Source organism: Neovison vison, chromosome 11, assembly GCF_020171115.1.
Source record: "Neovison vison isolate M4711 chromosome 11, ASM_NN_V1, whole genome shotgun sequence".
Taxonomy (NCBI): domain Eukaryota; kingdom Metazoa; phylum Chordata; class Mammalia; order Carnivora; family Mustelidae; genus Neogale; species Neogale vison.
In genome coordinates, this window is record NC_058101.1 from 197,539,373 (window position 1) to 197,559,111 (window position 19,739).

A 19,739-nucleotide genomic window follows, 5' to 3' on the forward strand; every position below is an offset into this window, starting at 1 on the left:
GGTTCAATTCCCTTCAGAATATGGACACTCCTTAAAAATAACACAGTAGCATTATTGCAGCTGAAGAATTAACAGTAATTCCTCAGTCTCGTCAAATATTATAAAAAATAGTCAGTGTTCAGATTTCCAGTTGTCTCATAAATGATGTCATATTTATACAGCCTGTTTACTGGAATTAAAATCCTTGTAAGGTTTCACACATTGTGTCTCTTATGTTTTATTTTATTTTATTTTTATTTATTAAAAAAAGATTTTATTTATTCATGAGAGACAGAGAAAGGGAGGCAGAGGCAGGAGGAGAAGCAGACTCCCCACTGAGCAGGGACCTTGATGTGGAACTCGATCCCAGGACCCTGGGATCACAACCTGAGCTGAAGGCAGATGCTTAACTGACTGAGCCCCTCCAGGTGCCCCTCTTAAGTTTTCTCTCAATCTGTAGGTCTCCTTTAACATCACTTTTTATTTATTTATTAATTTTTTAAAAAGATTTTTTATTTAATTACTTGACAAAGACACAGCAAGAGAGGGAACACAAACAGGGGGAATGGGAGAGAGAGAGGCAGGCTACCCACTCAGCAGGGAGCTCAACTCGGGCCTTGATCCCAGGACTCTGGGATCATGACCTGAGCCAAAGGCAGATGCCCAACGACTAAGTCACACAGGTGCCTTAACATCACTTTTTAAAAAAAATTTATTTTTCTGGGCACCTGGGTGGCTCAATGGGTTAAGCCTCTGCCTTTGGCTCAGGTCATAATGCCAGGGTCCTGGCATCCAGCCCCGCTTCAGGCTCCCTGCTTAGCGGAGAGCCTGCTTTCCCCTCTCCCCTCTGCCTGCCACTCTGCCTGCTTGTGCTCACTATCTCTCTGTCAAATAAATAAATAAAATCTTTTTAAAAATTAATTTTTCCTTGCAATTGAAAAAAAACACCCCACTAGTTATTATTTGTATCAAGTTTCCCAGAGTTGGGATATTTTTCGGGGGCCTACACTTTAATGAGTATTATTTAGTCAGAAAAGTCTGACTTCCCCACAAATTGGTGACTTAGAAGACTTTGCTGCAATCTTGAGTATGACCGTGTCGTATTCCCTACTATTTTCATAGCATCTAGCTCAGTGCCTGGTACAGAACAGATAATCAGTACATATTCGATCACTAAGTAGATGCATAAATAGAGATAACGCATGAGGCCAGAGTGGGGTGTTACATCGCAGCACAGATTTAATTTCCCCATCTCAGTTAATAGACAGTGAGAAGGGAGTAACCGACGTTTGCCGTCAGCAAACCTTGCTCAAACATGCCTTCCATGCCCCATCGAATATCAGATCCCACAGTGAGAGAACACCATCAGTTGAGGTTTGTCTGAGCAAGAAAAACTGCTTGCAGTGAGACCATGGCCCACACTTGATGACAAGGCACATTCTGTTTCAGGGCTGGGGACATCCGAGAAGATGCGCCTCTTCTAGTTGATGACACAGGCTGTTCTCATAAGCACGGGATGTGGCGTTGTCTTCCCTATGGCCGCACAGTTGAGCAAGGGGTGGAAGGGACAGCCCCAGGTGAGGCTTGGCCATGGTGGCCCAGGGAAGCAAGTGAGAGCCCCCAGCAAAGTGTATACTGTGAAATCCTCCGGTGACAACAATGTGGTTAATCCCTGAGACTTGTCCCTCAGAGAGACATTGTCCCTTCAGCAGAAGGCAGGCCGTTCATCAGAAAGAAGGACAGCCTCACTTCTGACTTTAAATCTGCTTGTATCTGTCCCACAGTGTGGCCTCTGAACGTAGATAAGGCCAGTAGCCTTCCCAAGCTCTGTGGCTCCCGACAGTGAATGCCTTTGCATTCACAAAATGTTTCGGTAGAACGTTTCCTAGGGGATCTCTCCAACTTATCCCGAATTGTACAGTTGAAGGACTTTATCCTTACCAAGCTATTAATACATTACTTTTTGTTGTCACAGTGCCCAAGCTCTGAGTTAATAGGTCCCATGCCAGTGTGTGACAGGGGAGACTAGATAGGCTTCTTCCACTGAGAATGTTGGTCTTCTGTGTAGGAACAAGGTGGGAAATTTTCCTATTGCGACAAACTCTTCCCAATCTTCATTCAGTTCGAGTTTGAAGTTTTAACTAGCAAATGAGGTTTAGAACCTGTGGGCTAAGTGTCAGAATTTTTCAGAGGTCACTCAGGCAGTTTATCTCCATGCTGTAAGTTCCCTCAGCAAATCGCTTCCCCCGAGACTGGGAAACCGAGGCCTACCTGGCCTTGTAGTAGGTGCAGAAACTCTGCCTCGATATTCCTCAGTGTTCTCTGTTGTGAATATATATGCTTTGAACTCAGTGTGCTGTGTTTTACTTGAGCCGGGCCTTGCCTATGTGGAGGTAACTGCACATCTAAGGAAATAAGACTTAAGACCCAGGAGAGTGGACAGTCCCATACTGTGTGTTTCAAAAAAAGGTCACAGAGGCCAACATCAGTAAAAAGAGAAGGGGATAAACAGAGGAGTGGTAGCTGACATTTTTCAGCCTCTACCAAGTTCTGAGCTCTAATTAATATGTCATCTCGCTTTTCCTGGGATGGGCGGGTCATCTCCTGTTTGCATATGAGGAATTGGAGGCACAGGGAGGTTGAGTAATTTTCTCCAAGGTAGCACTGCTGGGATTTAAATCCAGGTCAGTCCAGTTCCAAATCCCACACTCTTTCACCACACCTGGTGCCTCTTGGCCTTTTGGAAGTGGTGAGACCTGAGCCAGGCTTTGGGGCATGGATGGAGTAACATGGCAGTCAGTGCCATGGCGGTCAGCACCAGGAGCCTGACATAAAGGCCGGGAAGTCAGAGTTGCTGTTTGGTCTTCCCGGGATGAGTCAGGAAACTGGCTTAATTAGAGCAGGATTCAGTGTGAGGCAACAGTGGGAAACAAAAGACCGTGGGTGGGGAGGGTTAGAAATGAATAGTTCCTGGCTCCTAGGATTGACAGTGAACCATGCATGCTTTGTACCTATAACGTGCTTCCAGATCAAAGCATTGGTGCTGTGATGGGAACTGTATTCTAGGAGGGTGTCTCAAGTCACCTGGGAGAGAGCAGGCCCCGTCTGTATTAGTTCTGAACCTAGACCTCTGGGTCGAAGTTACAGAAAAGCATGTCCTGGTTTTTAGCAGAACTTTCTAATCAAGCTATTGGCTCTAACGGTGACCTTGAGCCGGTAAAAGCAACATGCTCCCCATCACTATCCAGAGACCACCTCTCAGGGCTGGTACTGGAGCGATCCCATCATTGGTTGGAAGAGGTCTTCAGTTTCCAGACCTTAATCAAATGAAAACACAGACTGGCAGCCCGTTTGAAACACAGGCAGATGCAGAGCTGCCCCGGATGGAGAGGAGAGAGGGTCCACCTGCCTGCCTGCTTGGGGCTGCTGCCTCCTTCCGCTCTTGGTGGCTCTTGGGGGTACCGCTCAGAGCTCAGTCCGTAGGCTCTGTGGCTGAGTAACCTTGCGGGAGGATGTGAAACGAGGCTTGGTTGAGTTCCTTGGGTAAGAGCAGTGCACAGTGGAGTTGATATTTAAGGGGGGGAGGGCTTTCTCATGGCGGTAGGTCGGAATGGAAGGGAGGAGAGCACGGTGCAAGTGAGGATGAAGTTGGGGGCCCTCGGAATGCAGACGGGGAGATGTCAGAGAGGATACAGAGGGTGTAGACAGCAGCAGATCAAAGTTTCAAGCCTTATAGAAGGGAAAGTTGGGACTGGAGCATGTTTTGTGGAGGAGGACCTGAGTTTAACTTGGAACGTGTTGAGTGTGAATGACAGTGGGATCTAACGGGCCCAGAGTTTGGGTAGGTGTGGGGCGGCAGGTGTGTGGTCAGGTACTCAGGAATGACCCTGGGGGCCTTGACAGTAGAAAAAGAAGAAGAGAAGCTGTATGAGAAGAACACGAGCCTCAAGGACAAGATAAAAAGGGAAAGGGAGCCAAGGAGAGAAGTTAAAGGGAGGTTTGGAAGGTTATAATGAGAGTAGGAAGAAGATGAAGACAGTCTAGTTCCAGGGAAGGAAGGGAAAGAAGGAAGATGTCGTAGGACTGGGCAGGAGGCATCAACCTATTTTAGGGGAGTGTACAAACCCCCCCCCACCCCACCAGGCCACTTTTTACCCTTTTTTTTTTTTTTTAAGATTTTTCATTTATTTATTCATTTGACAGACAGAGATCACAAGTAGGCAGAGAGGCAGGCAGAGAGAGAGGGCGAAGCAGGTTCCCTGCTGAGCAGAGAACCTAATGCGGAGCTCAATCCCAGGACACTGGGATCATAACCTGAGCCGAAAGCAGAGGCTTTAACCCACTGAACCACCCAGGTGCCCACACTTTTTACTCTTTTAAGTAGGCTCCATACTGAGCTTGAACTCATGACACTGAGATCAAGACTTGAGCTGAGATCAAGAGTCAGATGCTCAACCGACTGAGCCACCCAGGCGCCCCCCCCCAGGCTACTTGGGGTAGCCAGCGGGCAGCCTGAAATTTTAGTTAGTAGAGATCTAGAGATCTCCTTCAATTGGGCTGCAGAGAGACCAGCTTTGCACAGATGAATTAGGGCATCTCTGGCAGCAGGGAAGTGGGTTGTAGACAGAAAAGCTCAGACGGCTGCTGTATCTTGCCTCTAGGCAAGGGACATCTAGACAAGGGGCTGTGGCACAGGGATGAGATGGGCTGGACTTGGAGAGGAGGCTGAGTGGCCTTGCTGTCCTCTGACTCGGCCCACCCCAACCCCCTCCAGCAAGCTCAGCTTTGGAGACTTTAGAGGTCTAAAGAGAGCGGCTCCTGCCCTTGGACTCTCTCTCTCTCCTGCCAGTTTGCTTTTGTCCCAAACCCCTTAAACTGCAGGCCAAAGTTTAGATTCTACACGGAGAAGGAAGGTTCTTGGGCATAAAGATTTGGCAGAGTTAATGCACCATGGAGGGGTCTGAACTTAGCATGGTCTCGGTTTGGCTTTCTCTGGGGTGGATTAGAAACCAAAACTAGTTGATTCACAGGAGAGCCTATGTCTAAAGCCAGAAAGGGGTCTGGCTGAGGGTCGGTCAGGCCAGGCCGTGGTATGGCAAGGCAGGGAACAGAGCGGGAGCAGGCACCATACAGGACCGGGAGACACGGGACAGAGACCTCTGTGTGCATGTTTCACAGAGAACTGTGTGCCCCTTTTTGTAATTTTGAGTTCCTTGCTTAAAAAAAAAAAAAAAAAAAAGATGTCTAGTTGAGGCCTGAGGTCAGTGAAGATCCTTGTTTTGTACCCTGAGTGAAGAACTTTCGGAAGATGCTGGCTGTTGCCCCTCATGGGACAGTTCACTACTGTCCTTCTGGAGTGCTAGAATCAGCGAGATGGTTTGCACTGGAGACTTTGGAAGCAACGGGGCATTTTTTGAAGCAGGATGGGAGGAATAAAGCCTTGTCCAAAATAGTCCAACGCGCTCTCCAGTGGTAGAGCGTAGGGTTCCATCAGAGAAGTAGCGCAGGACACAAGGTCAGGGTGAGGTGGGGACAGTGATGTGGAAAATGGTTCTGTCTGAATTTCTGTTGGGATGCACGCGGGGTTCATTAAGGCAGAAAGCTCCTGGAATGGGCTCATGTCGCATGACTGAAGACCTAGCTCAGTTCTTGTATCTCCTTAGGCTAGAAGTAGTGTGATCTTAGAAAATTAATTTAGTCTCTGAGTCATAGTTTTCTCAAGTGGAAAGTGATAGAAGTATCACTTGCCACTAATTAAACGGTAGATCATGTGAAACAGAGGCCTTCAGCTGAGAGCAAGATAATTTAGGTTTTTAAATATATGCAAGTCTGACTGCCTCATGACTTTTATCAAAAACCTACAAGCAGAATGAGTTAAAAATAAATAAATAAATAACTTGACAACAGAAGGAACCCATACAGATTGACAGGGGTCTTTTGACAATTCCTTTAGGTGTTCTGTACATGGTTCCTTTGGGGCCGTCAAGGAAAAAGAAGTAGCAGAATGAAATCTGGGGCATGTCTGGGGGGCTGGGGAGAGGCGTGGAATAGGAGCCCCCGGAGGAGGCAGTGAGAGAGGCAGGTGCCATGAGAAGGCGGAGAATTATGGTAACATGGGACAGTCGCATTGTCAAGAGGGACAGCACAGTCCTTCCCCCCCCGCTGGATGTCAGTGTGTGGGGTTGGGTGACAGACCTGGAAGACAGGTCCCTGTACTTGAGAGCAGTTTTATTAGCCTCATTTATTTATGGTTGGGTAGTGGAAAGTGTTAACTTGATAGTAAGTGCCAGGTGCCTGTTTATCTCAACCTTCACGTGGTCCCTGGGAGGGGAGTCCGCTCTGTCCTCAGGTTCCCGCTGTCTGCACAGCCCCGGGGGAGGCTCCAAGAGGGTTCAGTCAGGTCCCGCATCCAGCTCGAGGTGAGGAGCCAGGCTCTGACCTCTGCGCGACAGCAAAGCCTGACAGACAACGGGCTTGTCATACCAGCCCCGCGGGAGCCTGGAGCTTGAGGCCCAGGCCAGAGGGGCGGCCTCCACTCACCACAGGCTCTAACAGGGGCGTAAGGGAGGAGGAGAAGGGATGGAGACTCAAGTCCCAGGCAAGCGACTTTTTTCCCCAGAAAGGCCTCGCAAAATGGGCAAATGCAAGGTGCTGTAGGAGAAAGGGGCAAAGACTCCACCTGGGGAGGTGGGGGGGCTGGCCTGGGTCCTGGGCCCCTCCCCTGCCCTTTGGTGCCTCTTGTCAGTGTGCGTGTGGGAAAGTTCTTAGGACTGAGCTGTATACTGAAGTGATGTCTTCCAAGCTAAGTTCTTTGTCATGATGGGAGTTTGCCAGGTGGGGATCATGAAGGAGGAGGTGCTTTCCCCCTCCTTCCCTGTGTGGCTTCCCTAGGATTTGGGGGGCTCATCCCTGATTCCGGGTAGCCCATAAATGGTAAGAACACCCTGCATGCCCAAGAGATGCCCACCTCTCTGGGTTTTTCAAATCATAGGCATGTCTACCTCTGATGATCTTCTGCTCCCTCTTGTGTTCTTTCTGCTCCCGTTCTCCATCTTGGTTTCCCAAAGGAGCTGTCCTGTGTGGCTTTTATTTTTGTCTGACTCGATTGCTCATAGATGCAGATGCAATCTTCCCATGAGGAAAAACTCTTCTCGTCAACGTCCTGAAAGTCCATGTGTACCTCAGGACTGGCTTCCCCAAAGTCCCCCAACCCTCTCAGAGGTGAGAGGGTTCCAGGGCACTTGACCGGAAGTGAGAGCTACACTAAGGATGAGGAACTTGTTGCATCATTTCATTAGTATGAACGAATAGCCTCTCGGGCTGTCTGGAACATTCAGACACTCGAAAGGCATCTGCGGGACGCCATGGCTGTGGAGTTGCCCAGCTAGACTCCACAGGGAGAGGTGGCCTTCTGAGCAGTCTGGCTCGTTACCGATCAGCCCCTCAGTGACAAGTGCTCAGGTGGCCAGCGTTTAGGGAAAACCTTATCTGAGGAGAAGTTATTCACAAGTCTCCCCAGCGTCCTGCTCTTGGCAATGGTGGAGGCAGACCTTTTCCTCCGAAGTTGTTGTAAAGGAAGCTTCCGGAAGCTTTTCTTCCTTAGAAAGCCAGGAGTTGACCCTTTTGAGCACTCTCTCCCTCCACCTGGAAGCTGGGCACGCGGTTCTTCCCACAGACAGTTGCATAGCCCCGCTGAACCCCCAGACTGTTGTCTACAGATGTAAGCCTTTCAGAAAAGCCGACCGGATGTGCTCCTCGAAGGAAAATGAAAGCAGGGAAATACCTACAGGACATTCCGTGCAGAAATGTGCTGCTTTAGCTCCAGGCTGATTGAAATTACCAGGGAATGCATTCAGGGGATGAACGTGACCGTAGCAGTAAAAAAAAAAAAAAATTAGACGGAGGGTAGAATTTAAGCTAAGAAAAAGAAGGGGGAAGGAAGTGTTCTCAATTCTTTTTTCTTTTCTTCTTCCTAGCAAGAACCAGTTGAGTCATCTTTGGGGCTTAGTAATGGAGTAAGTGATCTTTCTCCTGAGTATGCCGTCCTGACTTCAGCTATAAAAAATGAAGTGGATAGTACGGTGAACATCATAGGTAAACTGTTTTGACATCTCATTTTTTATCTACACCAGCAGCCCCCTGGGGTCTAAAATTTGTAAAACGTGATTTGAAATAACATAGTCAGTGGGAGGAGGTCTTGGAACCATCTCAAAATGTGAAGTTCCAGCCCCCGGATTTCAGGGCTGAAGAATAAAGGCCTTTGAGGACCAGATAAAGGAACTTTTGATGGGTCAGCTTCAAGAAAATAGGCCAAGAGTGACTTCCCAGGAGAATCCAGTAGATGAAATGGGTTTCTTCCGCCCTCATGATTAGCGGTTCTCCATCTTTCAGTAAGCAGTCCCATGGACAAAAGTGTTAATTAACTCTTTGTACTCGGGAACAAGGAGAGGGTCCTCTCAGAACCCTGCCACAATCTGCCACCAAGGTGGAGCTCTTCTTTCAAATGAAAGAACTGAGGCACAGACACCTGTGGCCCAAATGGCACACTTTGGTTCCACCAAGATTCTTGAGCACCTTCCACAGACCAGACAGTGCTAGAAATAGGTTGGGGAACAGGACAAGCCCCATCCCTAGTTCCGTGGAAGGAGACAGTAAACACTTATGGCCATAGATGACTACCACACTAGCGTGTGTGGGAAATGCTGCAAAGAAGAGAACAAGGGAGAATATCTGGGGCCAGCGTCAGATGGGAGGCTTCTGGAAGCTTCTGGAAGGAGTGGCATTTCCTCTGAAGTGGTGGGTGAGGGGGAGCCCTGGGATGGCCTGGTGTGGATCCCCACATAAGAACCTGCTTGGAGGGCTGAGGAAGTCCAGAGTGGCAGAGTGCGGGTGAGCCTGGGGAGAAGGGCACGAAGGTCTGTCAGAGAGGGATGAAGGGTGGGGTCCTGGGGACTTTTCCGGCCATGGGAAGGACATTGGGTTTTGTTCCCAAACTGCTGGAGGGTGTGTTTAAAAAACAATTTTTTTTTTAATTGAAGTATGAGAGACAGTCAAGTACACAACTGTTTTACACACACACACACACACACACACGCACACACTGTAAACCCCACCTCTTGGAGGGTTTCAGGCAGGAGGGGGACCAGAGTGAATTTCATCTCAGCCAGATCCCACTGGGCCACGGTGCTGAGTAGATGGTGGAGGCCTTGCGGTGATCTCATCTTCCAGCGCCAGCCCCAGAATCCAGAAGCAGGCTTTGTCCTTGGGCACCTTGTGGTTCATGAAACTCTTCTCCATTTTGTAGACTGTCAGGGCTTCTGATGCTGGTAAAACCAGCGAGATCATGCAGAACTAGGAGCGCAAACCTCCTGTCCAGGTGCCTTCACTTCCGGACCCTCAGATGCTACACATGTTAGTCCCTCCTCCCCCTCTTCCCCTGGGTTTTGGAGTTTGGGAGGTAGGGTGGTGTGTGCAGGGACTCCCTTGAGGGCTGTGGCAGAGGCAGTGTGAGGGAAGGATGGGAGCCCATGCCTGCCAGTTGGCTTCTCACCCCACCCCAGGGAGTGACCAGCACTCTGGTCTTCACCTGGAGCTGCTTCAACCCCTCCTGGGTTCTCAACGCTCTTCCTGTCCTCAGCAGGCAGCCTCTGGAAAGCCTTGCCCAATGAGCCCTTTAAAAAAAAGAAAGAAAGAAAATATTTGCCAAGACTCCAGGCACTTTTTCTTAAGATTCAGCTCTGTCGAGTGAGCTGGTTGGTTTGGAGCTCTCCTTCAATTATGAGGTGAATTCAGCCTGCTATAAAATGGTGAACAAAAATCACAGTAGTGCAGAGCTTTCTTTACCTTTAAAAAACAAAAGCACAAACCATCTGGTTGAGTCTTTGGCATGTAAATTCTCTGTCAGGTTGATTGTTCCTTGCCCTTTGGTATGATTGCTGCTATGGGGGTTGGTGCTGATTTAATGAGTCCTTACTTCCGGGGCAAAGCCGGAAGCCGGATGCCCAGTTTGGTTAGAAAATCATCTGCTGGATTAATTGAGTCTCTTCCTTGGCCTAATAAAAAAAATAATAATGAGGGCAGTAAAAGGAGTTTGAATATCTCTAATTAGCTGGTGGCCCTTACAAAGGTGCATAATAATACAGCAAGTAGATCCATGCAAGTATTTTAAAGAAGGGGGATAATTTGTGATCATTGTGAACGGTAGCACTGCCTCGGATTTTTAAACCCTTCCTAGAGCTTTTATGTCCACTCCTGCCGTGACCATTAATTAGCCATCCCCAGCCTTTGTGATTTGTGGACCCAGATGAGAACACAGGGATTCTGACTCCTTAGGCCACGGTGGAATTTGAGAGATTCTCTCTCTCAACCTTTTAAAAATGCCTGATTTTAAAAAATGACACCGCTCCTTGCTTTCAGTTCATGCGTCTCTGAGCCCAGAGTTCATTCCAGTTTTGTCTTTAGGCCCCAAGAAGGAAGCTTCTGGGTGTTTTTCATTCTGCTTTTATAAGCATATATGTGGGTAAGATTTTAAATTGGGAACTGAAATGAGTGTTTTGTATGGTAGCAGGTTTTCACATGGTCTCTCGGTTCCTAGTGAGGAAAATAGATTGAAAATTAGTTAAGTTAAGCTAGCAGAGGCCAGCTGCCTAGTACCTTCTCATTCCAGGCCAGGTGGAGGCTGCTGTGAGTGAATCCAGCAAGTGAACGAAACAGTCGCTGTGACAGGAGAACTCTTATTTGATGGCTAACTTTTATTTTTGCCACGAATTACACAGCAGAAACACACACACACGGGTGCATGCTTGTGGCTGTTGGTGGGCTGGGCCCTGGTCTTGTCCTTGACAGCTGAACGCACTTTCCGATTTAGCCAGTTGTGCTGGGACCCCAAAATGGAGCGCGGTGTCTCAGCACTTAAGTCTTGTCTTCTAACGTTCCGTCTCTCCTGGATGATGAGATGGCCCGGGTGAGCAGGCCCAAAGGCCTAAGCCTGCTTTCCTTTGAAGGGTGGCAGAAAAAACAAAACAAAACAGAACAAAACAAAACAAAGCAGAAAAACCTCCTCGTTTTTATTTTTACTTTTCTTTAGTATTGAATTCTTTTTTGTGTGCAGTGACTTCTGTTTTTAGGAAGCGGAAGACGCCAGCAACATGTTGAATGGTTCTGACGAGACCCTGCTGGCGTCTTGCCCGGGTTAGCAGAGCTGTTGCTGAGCTGGATTGGAAATCATCTCCAGGCCAGGGTAAAAAGTGTGCAGGTGCGGGTGCTTTGTCAGGCTTGCTGGGCAGTGCTTTATAACCCCATTGTGTTTCTTGGTAAAAGGTGACCCCACCCTTCAATAAAGCAGAGATTGCTGGCACGCAGGGAGGCTGTTCAGTACTCCCAAGTCAATCAGGCAATCCTTGGTGACTAGACATACAGCCGTTAGGAAATAATACGATTTGGATTTTGTCTGCCCACAGTGCACCTTATGGGATGTACATTTTTTGGTAATAGCTCCCAAGTTGGACTGATTTGAAAAGTAAAGATTGAGTAGCTCTTTTAGACAAGCTTAGAAACTCAGGTATAACCAGAGAGGACTTGCAGTTGCAAGAGAACAGATTCACAACGTAGAGACCATCTTCGGGTCCCTACGGGGGCCTCGTGCTTGTGACTCAAGGTTGGCAGCCTCGGGTACCAGAATTCGTAATGGTTTGAGGGTGGCCAGAAGTGCTGTTAGGCTATAGAATTGTGTCTTCATCTTTTTCCAGCCCCTTTGTCCACTCTTCTTTTTTGCTATTTTTCCTGGTGCGTACTGTGTCAAAAACTCCCATCAACAAGATACAAAATAGCTTGAGGTAGATTTTTAGATGAAGGCACCCCCCTCAGCAGGGGGAGGGAGTAAAGGTCTTCAATGCTCCTTCTCAGTGGGCTGTGTGCTGTGCCCCATGCCTTCTTCCGGGAGGGCTGAGCTCTCTGCCCCTGAGGGACAAAGCATCCAATTTTACCAGAACTCCTAGAAAACTCTAAGCAATATGAAACTCCATGTGAGATGTGAAACCCAAACGTCACAATAGACCCAGACCCAGACCCAGAACCGATAGTGCACCTTATTTTTCTTCAGGGGACTGGACCTGGGGAAGCCTGGTCACAGATACGGGACTGCACGGGACGCTCTCAGTTGCCATGTGCCAGCATGAGCCTTGGCAGTGGTTTGGCTATTGCCCTTCAACCTTGAGACTTTTTTTTTTTTTTTTCCAAAGATTTCATCTATCCACTTGACAGAGAGAAATCACAAGTAGATGGAGAGGCAGGCAGAGAGAGAGGAGGAAGCAGGCTCCCTGCTGAGCAGAGAGCCTGATGTGGGACTTGATCCCAGGACCCTGAGATCATGACCCGAGCCGAAGGCAGTGGCCCAACCCACTGAGCCACCCAGGCGCCCCCTTGAGACGTTTTTATTTGCCCAAGAAACCTGCCGTCTTTTTTTATGAGGCTATATATTTCTCACCCTCTCCTCTCCCTTGCCACCCCCCTCATTTATAATTAACCATCAGCTCCTCCTGTCTCCCCTCATACTTCCCAAATCCAGCCCCTTCTTTCTCTTTTTTATCTCACCCCCAGTCACCTTCACTGTTGCCTGGGCTCTGCTTCCATTCTGCCCCCTCCCCACTCATTCTCCACATGGACAGATGTTTTTTCTTTAATTTTTAATTTTTAAATTAAAAAAAAATTTTTTTTTAAAGATCTTATTTAGTTATTTGTGAGGGAGAGAGCATAAGCAGGGGGAGGAACAGAGAGAGAGGGCGAGGCAGACTCCCTGCTCAGCAGGGAGCCCAACCTCAAAGCTCAGTCCCAGGACTCTGAGATCATGACCTGGGCCAAAGGCAGATGCTTAGCCGGCTGAGCACCCCCAGGCGCTGTGGGATTTTTTTTTTTAAATGCCAGTCTCACCATGTCACCATTGCCTGCGAGACAAAGACCCAAGTCTTTCTTGTGTCCTCAGAGCCCTGCTACCTGGTCCCTGCCGACCCCTTTTATATTTGTTTTTGAACTTGAATTATTCTGAACATTTTGACTTCCATGTGCCTGTCCCTGAGAAAGCTAGGTGGGCTGTGTGTGTCGTCCTTGCGGAGCGGCCGTGAGGGCTCATCCACATGACCCAGAAAGACATGGACATTTGGCAATTCTGCTGGGAAGTATAAGCCGCTACCCCAAGAAGTCTCATCTACATCTCTGCTCCCAGCCCATCAACCCTTGAGATGTGTTGATTAACTCAACTGAGATTTTACTGGGACAGATTATTTGCTTCCCTTTATTACGGTAGCACGCAGCGCTGTTTTCTCGTGGGAGTGAAGAGTGTATACTGCCCCAGTCATGCTTTTGCTTTGTCTTGACCTACAGCAGCCTATTGAGGTGGGCACAGGCTGCAGCTGGGACGTCTGGCCCATGCAAGGACAGAGGTCCATTCTCCATTAACCCCATAGTGACCGTCTTTCCCACTGTGGCTCATGGGCATCTAACCCAAATCATGGCTGCGTTTTCTTACAAAAAATAAAATAAAAAGCACAAAGATTAGGAGTCACAAGACATAGTCTCTAGACCTACTCCCACAGTTTTTTCACTTACCACATGAACTTGGGCAAACTCCCTAGCCTCTCTGAGACTCGATTTCCTAAAATATAAGAAAGAAGTAATAATAATACTGATCTTACCTACTTCCCAGGGTTGTTGGGAGCACAAAATGGTCAGAGCATAGTGGAAAAATCACTGTGTAGTTAGAAGGTGGCAAAATGATATTATATTATGATATTATCAAAATTATATTGAAATATATTTGAGTAGGGAGGGTAGCCTCATCTGTGCTGCATCGACAGCACTAATATTAACAGTTTCAATTCTCGAACTTTCGGAGAGGATTAAGAAGAAATTTCTCTCCACAGTACTGTGGATAGCCTGATTTTGTATGCCTGCTGATAAGCTTTATGCTGAACCCTACAGCGACCTGGGTGACCTTGGCAGTCTGGCTGGCCTCTCTGGGCTTCAGCTTTCTTTAGGACCACCCCACTCCACTCTTCCAGAGCCTGGTGTCTTCATTTCTAATAGTCTCTGCTCCGAGAGCTTTCTGTGGGGCATGGGGCAGCAACGGCTCTCTCAGGTGGAGGCCCACACTAAGTCAGCAATGGTTCATAAAGTCAGAATGGCCTTTTAAGGAACCAAACTGGTACATCAGTAAGCAGCCATGAATAATATTGTTGCAATTCTTAGCAACTAGGTCCAGATAAAACTGCATTCCTGTGGGTGACTCTTTTCCTGATGGGCTGACCCAATGTGCTGGAGAAGCTCTAGTGGATTCCTAGCCCCTCCACCATTAGAGAATTTCCTCGGCACCCAGTACCGAGCTGCTGAAAAAGCAATTTACCTACTGGTTATGAGCCCCGAGTCTCATGAAGGTGAGAGTCGTCAGTCTTTAGCCTCAGATGGGCTTAGAAAGGCGGGAGCAGCCCGGTGGGAACTTGCTGAGCCCTTTTGGTTGGGGGAGGCCCCCCGACAGAGCACTGGAGCTGAGCCACAGTCAGGGAGAGTGGAATTTGATTCCTGGTTCTGCCACTTATGGGCCCTCTGACCTTGAATTAAAATTTAACTCTTCATGATGCCTTTCCTCATATCTAGAATGGGGGTGATCATTGTACCCTCCCTGTGGGGTCGTGGAACCTTCCATGTGGGAGGTCAGGGGACAGTGTGAAAGGCAAAGGTAAGTGCTCAGGTAGTGTTTGGTTTTATTACCCTTAATTGTCAGTCAGGGTACTCGGGGGCCCTGCATGGTGCCATTTTTTTAAAAAAAATATTTTATTTATTTATTTGAAAGTGGGGGAGATAGGGCATAAACAGGGGAAGCAGCAGGCAGAGGGAGAAGCAGGCTCCCCACTGAGCAGGGAGCCCGATGCGGGGCTCCATCCCAGGACCCTGGAATCATGACCTGAGCCGAAGGCAGATGCTTAATGACTGAGCCACCTAGGCGCCCCACACGGTGTCCGTTCTGACTTGAATCACTGTAGCAGATTGCTGATGGCTTGCGACACGTGTGTCTTTTTGACTGTCAGGAGTCAGTGTTGCTATCTGTATTGTCACTCGGGGCAAAGGCTGGTGGTTCAGGAAACTCATGAGAGAGAGCGATCGGTCAGATGATTAGAGCTAGTGCCTATAGAGCATCCAGAGAGCATCTCAGATGTTGGCAAGTCCTTGCTTCTTTGGGCTTGCCGCTGGTGAGTTGGCCCCCCATGATGTTCAGATGTTACATGAAATAGACTAAAATGAACCCCTTTCAGTGTACTGTTCTGTGAATTTTGACAGAAGCATTCAGTTGTGTAACCACCACTATGTTCAAGACCCAGGACATTTGATCACCTCCCCTTTCCCCCAGTTTCTGGCTACTATGGCCCCCTCTGTTTCCATCACTTCCTTTAGGTTCTGAAAAGCCCCCTTGCCAGAAGTCTTGAAATTCACTAGGAAGCTTTCATTGTTACACGTGTCTTCATGTGGCCGTGACCTCCCGTGAGATTTGGGCTCTGGTTGGTCTGTTTAGCAGAGCTTCATGGGCTGCTTGAGGCAGAGGCCATGAGCCTGTACTGGGACTTGGTACAGAAGGTTCTAATCCCTCTTTTCAACTCTCTCAGGAACCGAGACTTGGTTGGGAGATGAGGCACACAAATAAAAAGTTACAGGAAGAGATTCAGTATTAACTTGGGATGAGGCAGAAAGTCAAGAAGTGGAACAAGGTTGTGTCACGTTGTAGTTTCAGCTGAGCACTGGGGACAATGAGGGAGAGGCGCTCTGGAAGGAGAAGTCCTTCTGTTCTGGGGTGGTCAGGAGAAGGCTCCAGAAAGCTGAGGCATTCTGAACACTGCCTTTGCTTATACCCCTCTTCCAGCCCATGTGCTCCTGCCTCAGTGAAACCTCTGAGTCTTCAGACTGGGAAAAAAAATACTCCACTTTCTCAACTCTTTTCATATGGCCTCTCCCTGGCCTCCTTCCCTTCTGCTTCTTTTCACAACTGTCCTAAACTTAACTTCTAGAGCATTCTGTGCTGGCCCAGAGCCCCACCAGAGTTCTCACAACCAGGCCCTTGACTGGGTTGATGGTGTTCTGCCCCTCCTCATACTTGACAACAATGTCCCTCACAAAGTAGGTGCTCAGTAAATCTCCTGTGAGTTGATTTGCTGCCGTTATGTGTGCCCCCGGCTGGCTTGCAGTCTACTTGGAATGACAGGGCAAAAGAGAAGTGAATTTTAGAGGGTTGCAGGTGAGAGCGGCTTTGATTTAAATCGAGTTTATAGAAGACCTCAGTCGCCTCAGTGGGTAGAGACTACCTGTCGCTTGTCGCCAAGCCCTCCTCAGACACACGCGTGCACACCCTGTTTGCTTTCTATCCACCAGCTGCTTTTAGGACTTGGGAAATCTTGTTTTCCTGCCATTTTATCTTCCATGGGAGAAGAGGCAGAAGAAACTTGAGAGAGGTCAGTGTCTGCGCTCAGTCTGGGTCTGGTGAACAGCATAACTGATGGTCTTCGTGTTCAAGTAGGATAGTCTAAGGGATAAAATAAGAATTTGGGAGACTGGGACGCCTGGGTGGCTCAGTTGGTTGGACAGCCACCTTCGGCTCAGGTCATGATCCCGGAGTCCTGGGATCGAGTCCCGCATCGGGCTCCCAGCTTCACGGGGAGTCTGCTTCTCTCTCTGACCTTCTCCTTGCTCATGCTCTCTCTGTCTCTCTCAAATAAATAAAAATAAAATCTTAAAAAAAAAAAAAAGAATTTGGGAGACTACCTGCCACTTATAACCCGCCTGCCTCTTCTTTAGTTGTATTCCCCCCCCTGCCCAGGAGAACCTGAACAACACTCCATTTCCCTTCCTCTCTGAGGAGGTGCTGCGGCTCCGTGGACGGTTAGCACGTCCCCACATCTCCTTCCCCCAGCCTCTTGGGTGCCTTCCCTCTCTTCATTCCAGAACCCGAGAATTCTCACTCCCCTCTCAAAGCTTCTCTGAATAGAATCAGGTCATGTTCTCTTTACCTCGTGCTAGTCATTTCATCTCTCTCCAAAAAGCAATTAAAACAGGAACTCATTTATAAACAAAAATACTGGAGCAATTAAAATACTGAATGGTTAAGAGAAGAACTTGTCCACGATGGCAGACTTCCCAAGAAGATAGGGACGTGGTGGCCTTTTAGCCTAACCTGATGGTCAAGAAAGCGGGAGGGATGAGGAGCTCTGCTCAGAACCTGAGCTGTGTGACTTTGGGGAAGTTAATCTACCTCTCTGTGCCTGAGCTTTTTCATTGATAAAAGGATTAGGATGGCTTGCCTGTCATTCCCCAGGGTGGGGGTGGGTGGGGAGGATGTTTAAATAACTTACACAGGCCTGAGTAAAACATTGATTATGGTGGCCAAGTATTTTGAGGCCCTTGGGGAAACACTGTGATTGCTTTGTTGTTTCCATTTGTTTATCGGTGCCAGTTTTCAAGGATACCTCAATTCAGTCAGTTGCCAACGAGGTATAAGGTCTGTTCTATTTAAAAGTAGGGGAGGGCATTAAGGGCTTTCAGATGAACACAACAGTGAGATACCATTACAATGAAAACTCCGAGAGGTTTCAGAGTGGCCAAAGTAGGAAAATAGTGACCACACCAAAAGCTGATGAGAATGTGCATGACTCGGGTCATTCATACATTGCCGGGAATGTGAACAGTGTAGCCACGCCAAGCAATAGTCTGGCGGTTTCTGATAAAAGGAAACGTGCAGTTACCATGTGATCCAGCACTCTCGGGCCTTGATCCCAGAGAAATGGAAACTTACATTTATACAAAACCCATACACCAATGTTCTTGGCAGCCTTATTTGTAATAGTCAAAGAATGGAAATGACCCGGAAGACCATCAGTGAGCTGACTAGTTAAACAGACTGTGGTATATCCACACTGGGGAATATTACTCAGCCATGGAAAGGAACCAACTATTAATATGCACTGCACGGCAGCAGGGATGAATTTCCAGTGAATTAGGCAAAGTGAAAAAAGCTGCTCTCTCGAGGTTACTGGGTGAGCTTGTTTATGAAACATCCTTGAAAGGACAAAAATTATGGAACTGGGAAACAGATGAGTGGATGTCAGGGGTTGGAGACGGTGGGGAGGAGAGGCCGATGGAAGGTGGGTATAGGTGATGCTTGTGATGATGGATCTGTTTTGTAATTTGACTGTGCTGGTGAACACATGAGATGACATATGTGATCAAATGGCATAAAACTAACCACACACACACACACACACACACACACACACACACACACAAAGGATTACGAGTGAGACTGGGCAAATCTGAACAAAATGTGTATAATGTTACCAGTGTCAGTACCCTGATGCTGGGCTAGAGTTTTCCAAGATGTTTCCATTGGAGGAAACTGGATGAAGGGCACTCAGGATCTGTCTCTATTATTTCTTCCAGCTGTATGTGAATCTACAACGAACTAAACGACTAAAAAGTTTAATTAACAAAAAGTTGAGGCAGGATTCAGAAGCAGGTGGTGGGAATTCATCTTCTCAGTGTCCTAGTTAGCGGGTGTGAGGCTCGCGCAAGCATTCTGGCGCATCGTCTGGTATTTCCTCCCCTGGTTACGTTGCCTGGAGGATAGGAAAGGGCTGGGAGCACGAGCAGAGCCCCCACAGCTGGAAATGATACAATGGAGTGCATTCTGGTGGTCCTTTCTCCTTAGTAAGATTTGATTTTGTCTCTCTGGACCCAGGACCTGGCACACAGCACAGAAGCTTCCTTCAGAGCAAGAGCAGAGGACAGAAATGGGTCAAGTTCAAAGCACTGTCTGTCTGGACTTAGGGCTAGTTCTGGGTGCAACCCCTGGTCCTGCAGGCTTGGCTATGACTGGATTGAGTTTGGGACATTGCCACATGTAAGCACCATGGGCCAGCATGCTGGGAATGGCCCCGGGGAGCCAGGTTCCCGGCAAAGCTATTTCTCCGGAGATAATAACCCAAAGCTAGGGCTGGGTTCTTCAGTTTCATGGCCGATGATGTATGGTGACTGAGAATTTAATTCCTGACTCTTCAACTCTTTGGGGAAAGGTTGTCTTTCTTGAGAGGGCCTGCTAGTGTGGGGAGTCAGGCATCAGTGCATTATGGCTGTCTTGTCTTTGAAGTTGTAGGACAGTCACACCTGGACAGCAACATCGAGGATCAAGAGATTGTCGCTAATCCTCCAGACATCTGCCAGGTTGTAGAGGTGACCACCGAGAGTGATGAACAGCCGGTCAGCATGAGTGAGCTCTACCCTCTGCAGATTTCCCCCGTGTCTTCCTATGCAGGTAAGAGGGTCGGAGGGAACCTTTAGAGCTGAGCAAGGTTCAGGGGCGTGGTGCAGCCCCTCCCGTGGGGCCAACCGCTTTACCACACAGCAAAGAACCTTTCCTCCATCCTGGGAATTATTCTTGTTTTATTTTCCCCATGAACATCTTCTTGGGTACTTGTGTTCTCAGAAGACTATGGGCACAGCATTTCTTGACTCGATCACTCATAACATTTTAATGCAAGACTAACAATTTTTCTTTGGAGAAGTAGTTCATCGATGTCTGTTTTATTTGCATAAATTATCAGAAATCCGGAAGGGTGTTTTCAGTGGAATCTGAGTTGGACCAAGCTGGATAGAACCTCAAAGAGCTCCTTCAAATTTTTGGAAGTGAAGGCAGGTGTCCTAGGTCACGTGGCGAGTGAGTGTTTGGGTCA

The 19,739-nt window shown here is 48.1% G+C and overlaps 1 protein-coding gene across 2 annotated transcripts in view; it reads left to right on the plus strand.

Moving 5' to 3' along the window:
• The window catches only part of IRF2 (interferon regulatory factor 2), an 81,729-nt gene that overhangs the window by 52,686 nt on the left and 9,304 nt on the right, over window positions 1–19,739 (plus strand). For both annotated transcript variants that reach the window (XM_044225636.1, XM_044225637.1), the window contains exons 6-7: window positions 7,956–8,073; window positions 19,157–19,321. In XM_044225636.1, coding sequence (XP_044081571.1) covers window positions 7,956–8,073; window positions 19,157–19,321 — 283 coding nt within the window. The remainder of the gene's footprint in view (window positions 1–7,955; window positions 8,074–19,156; window positions 19,322–19,739) is intronic.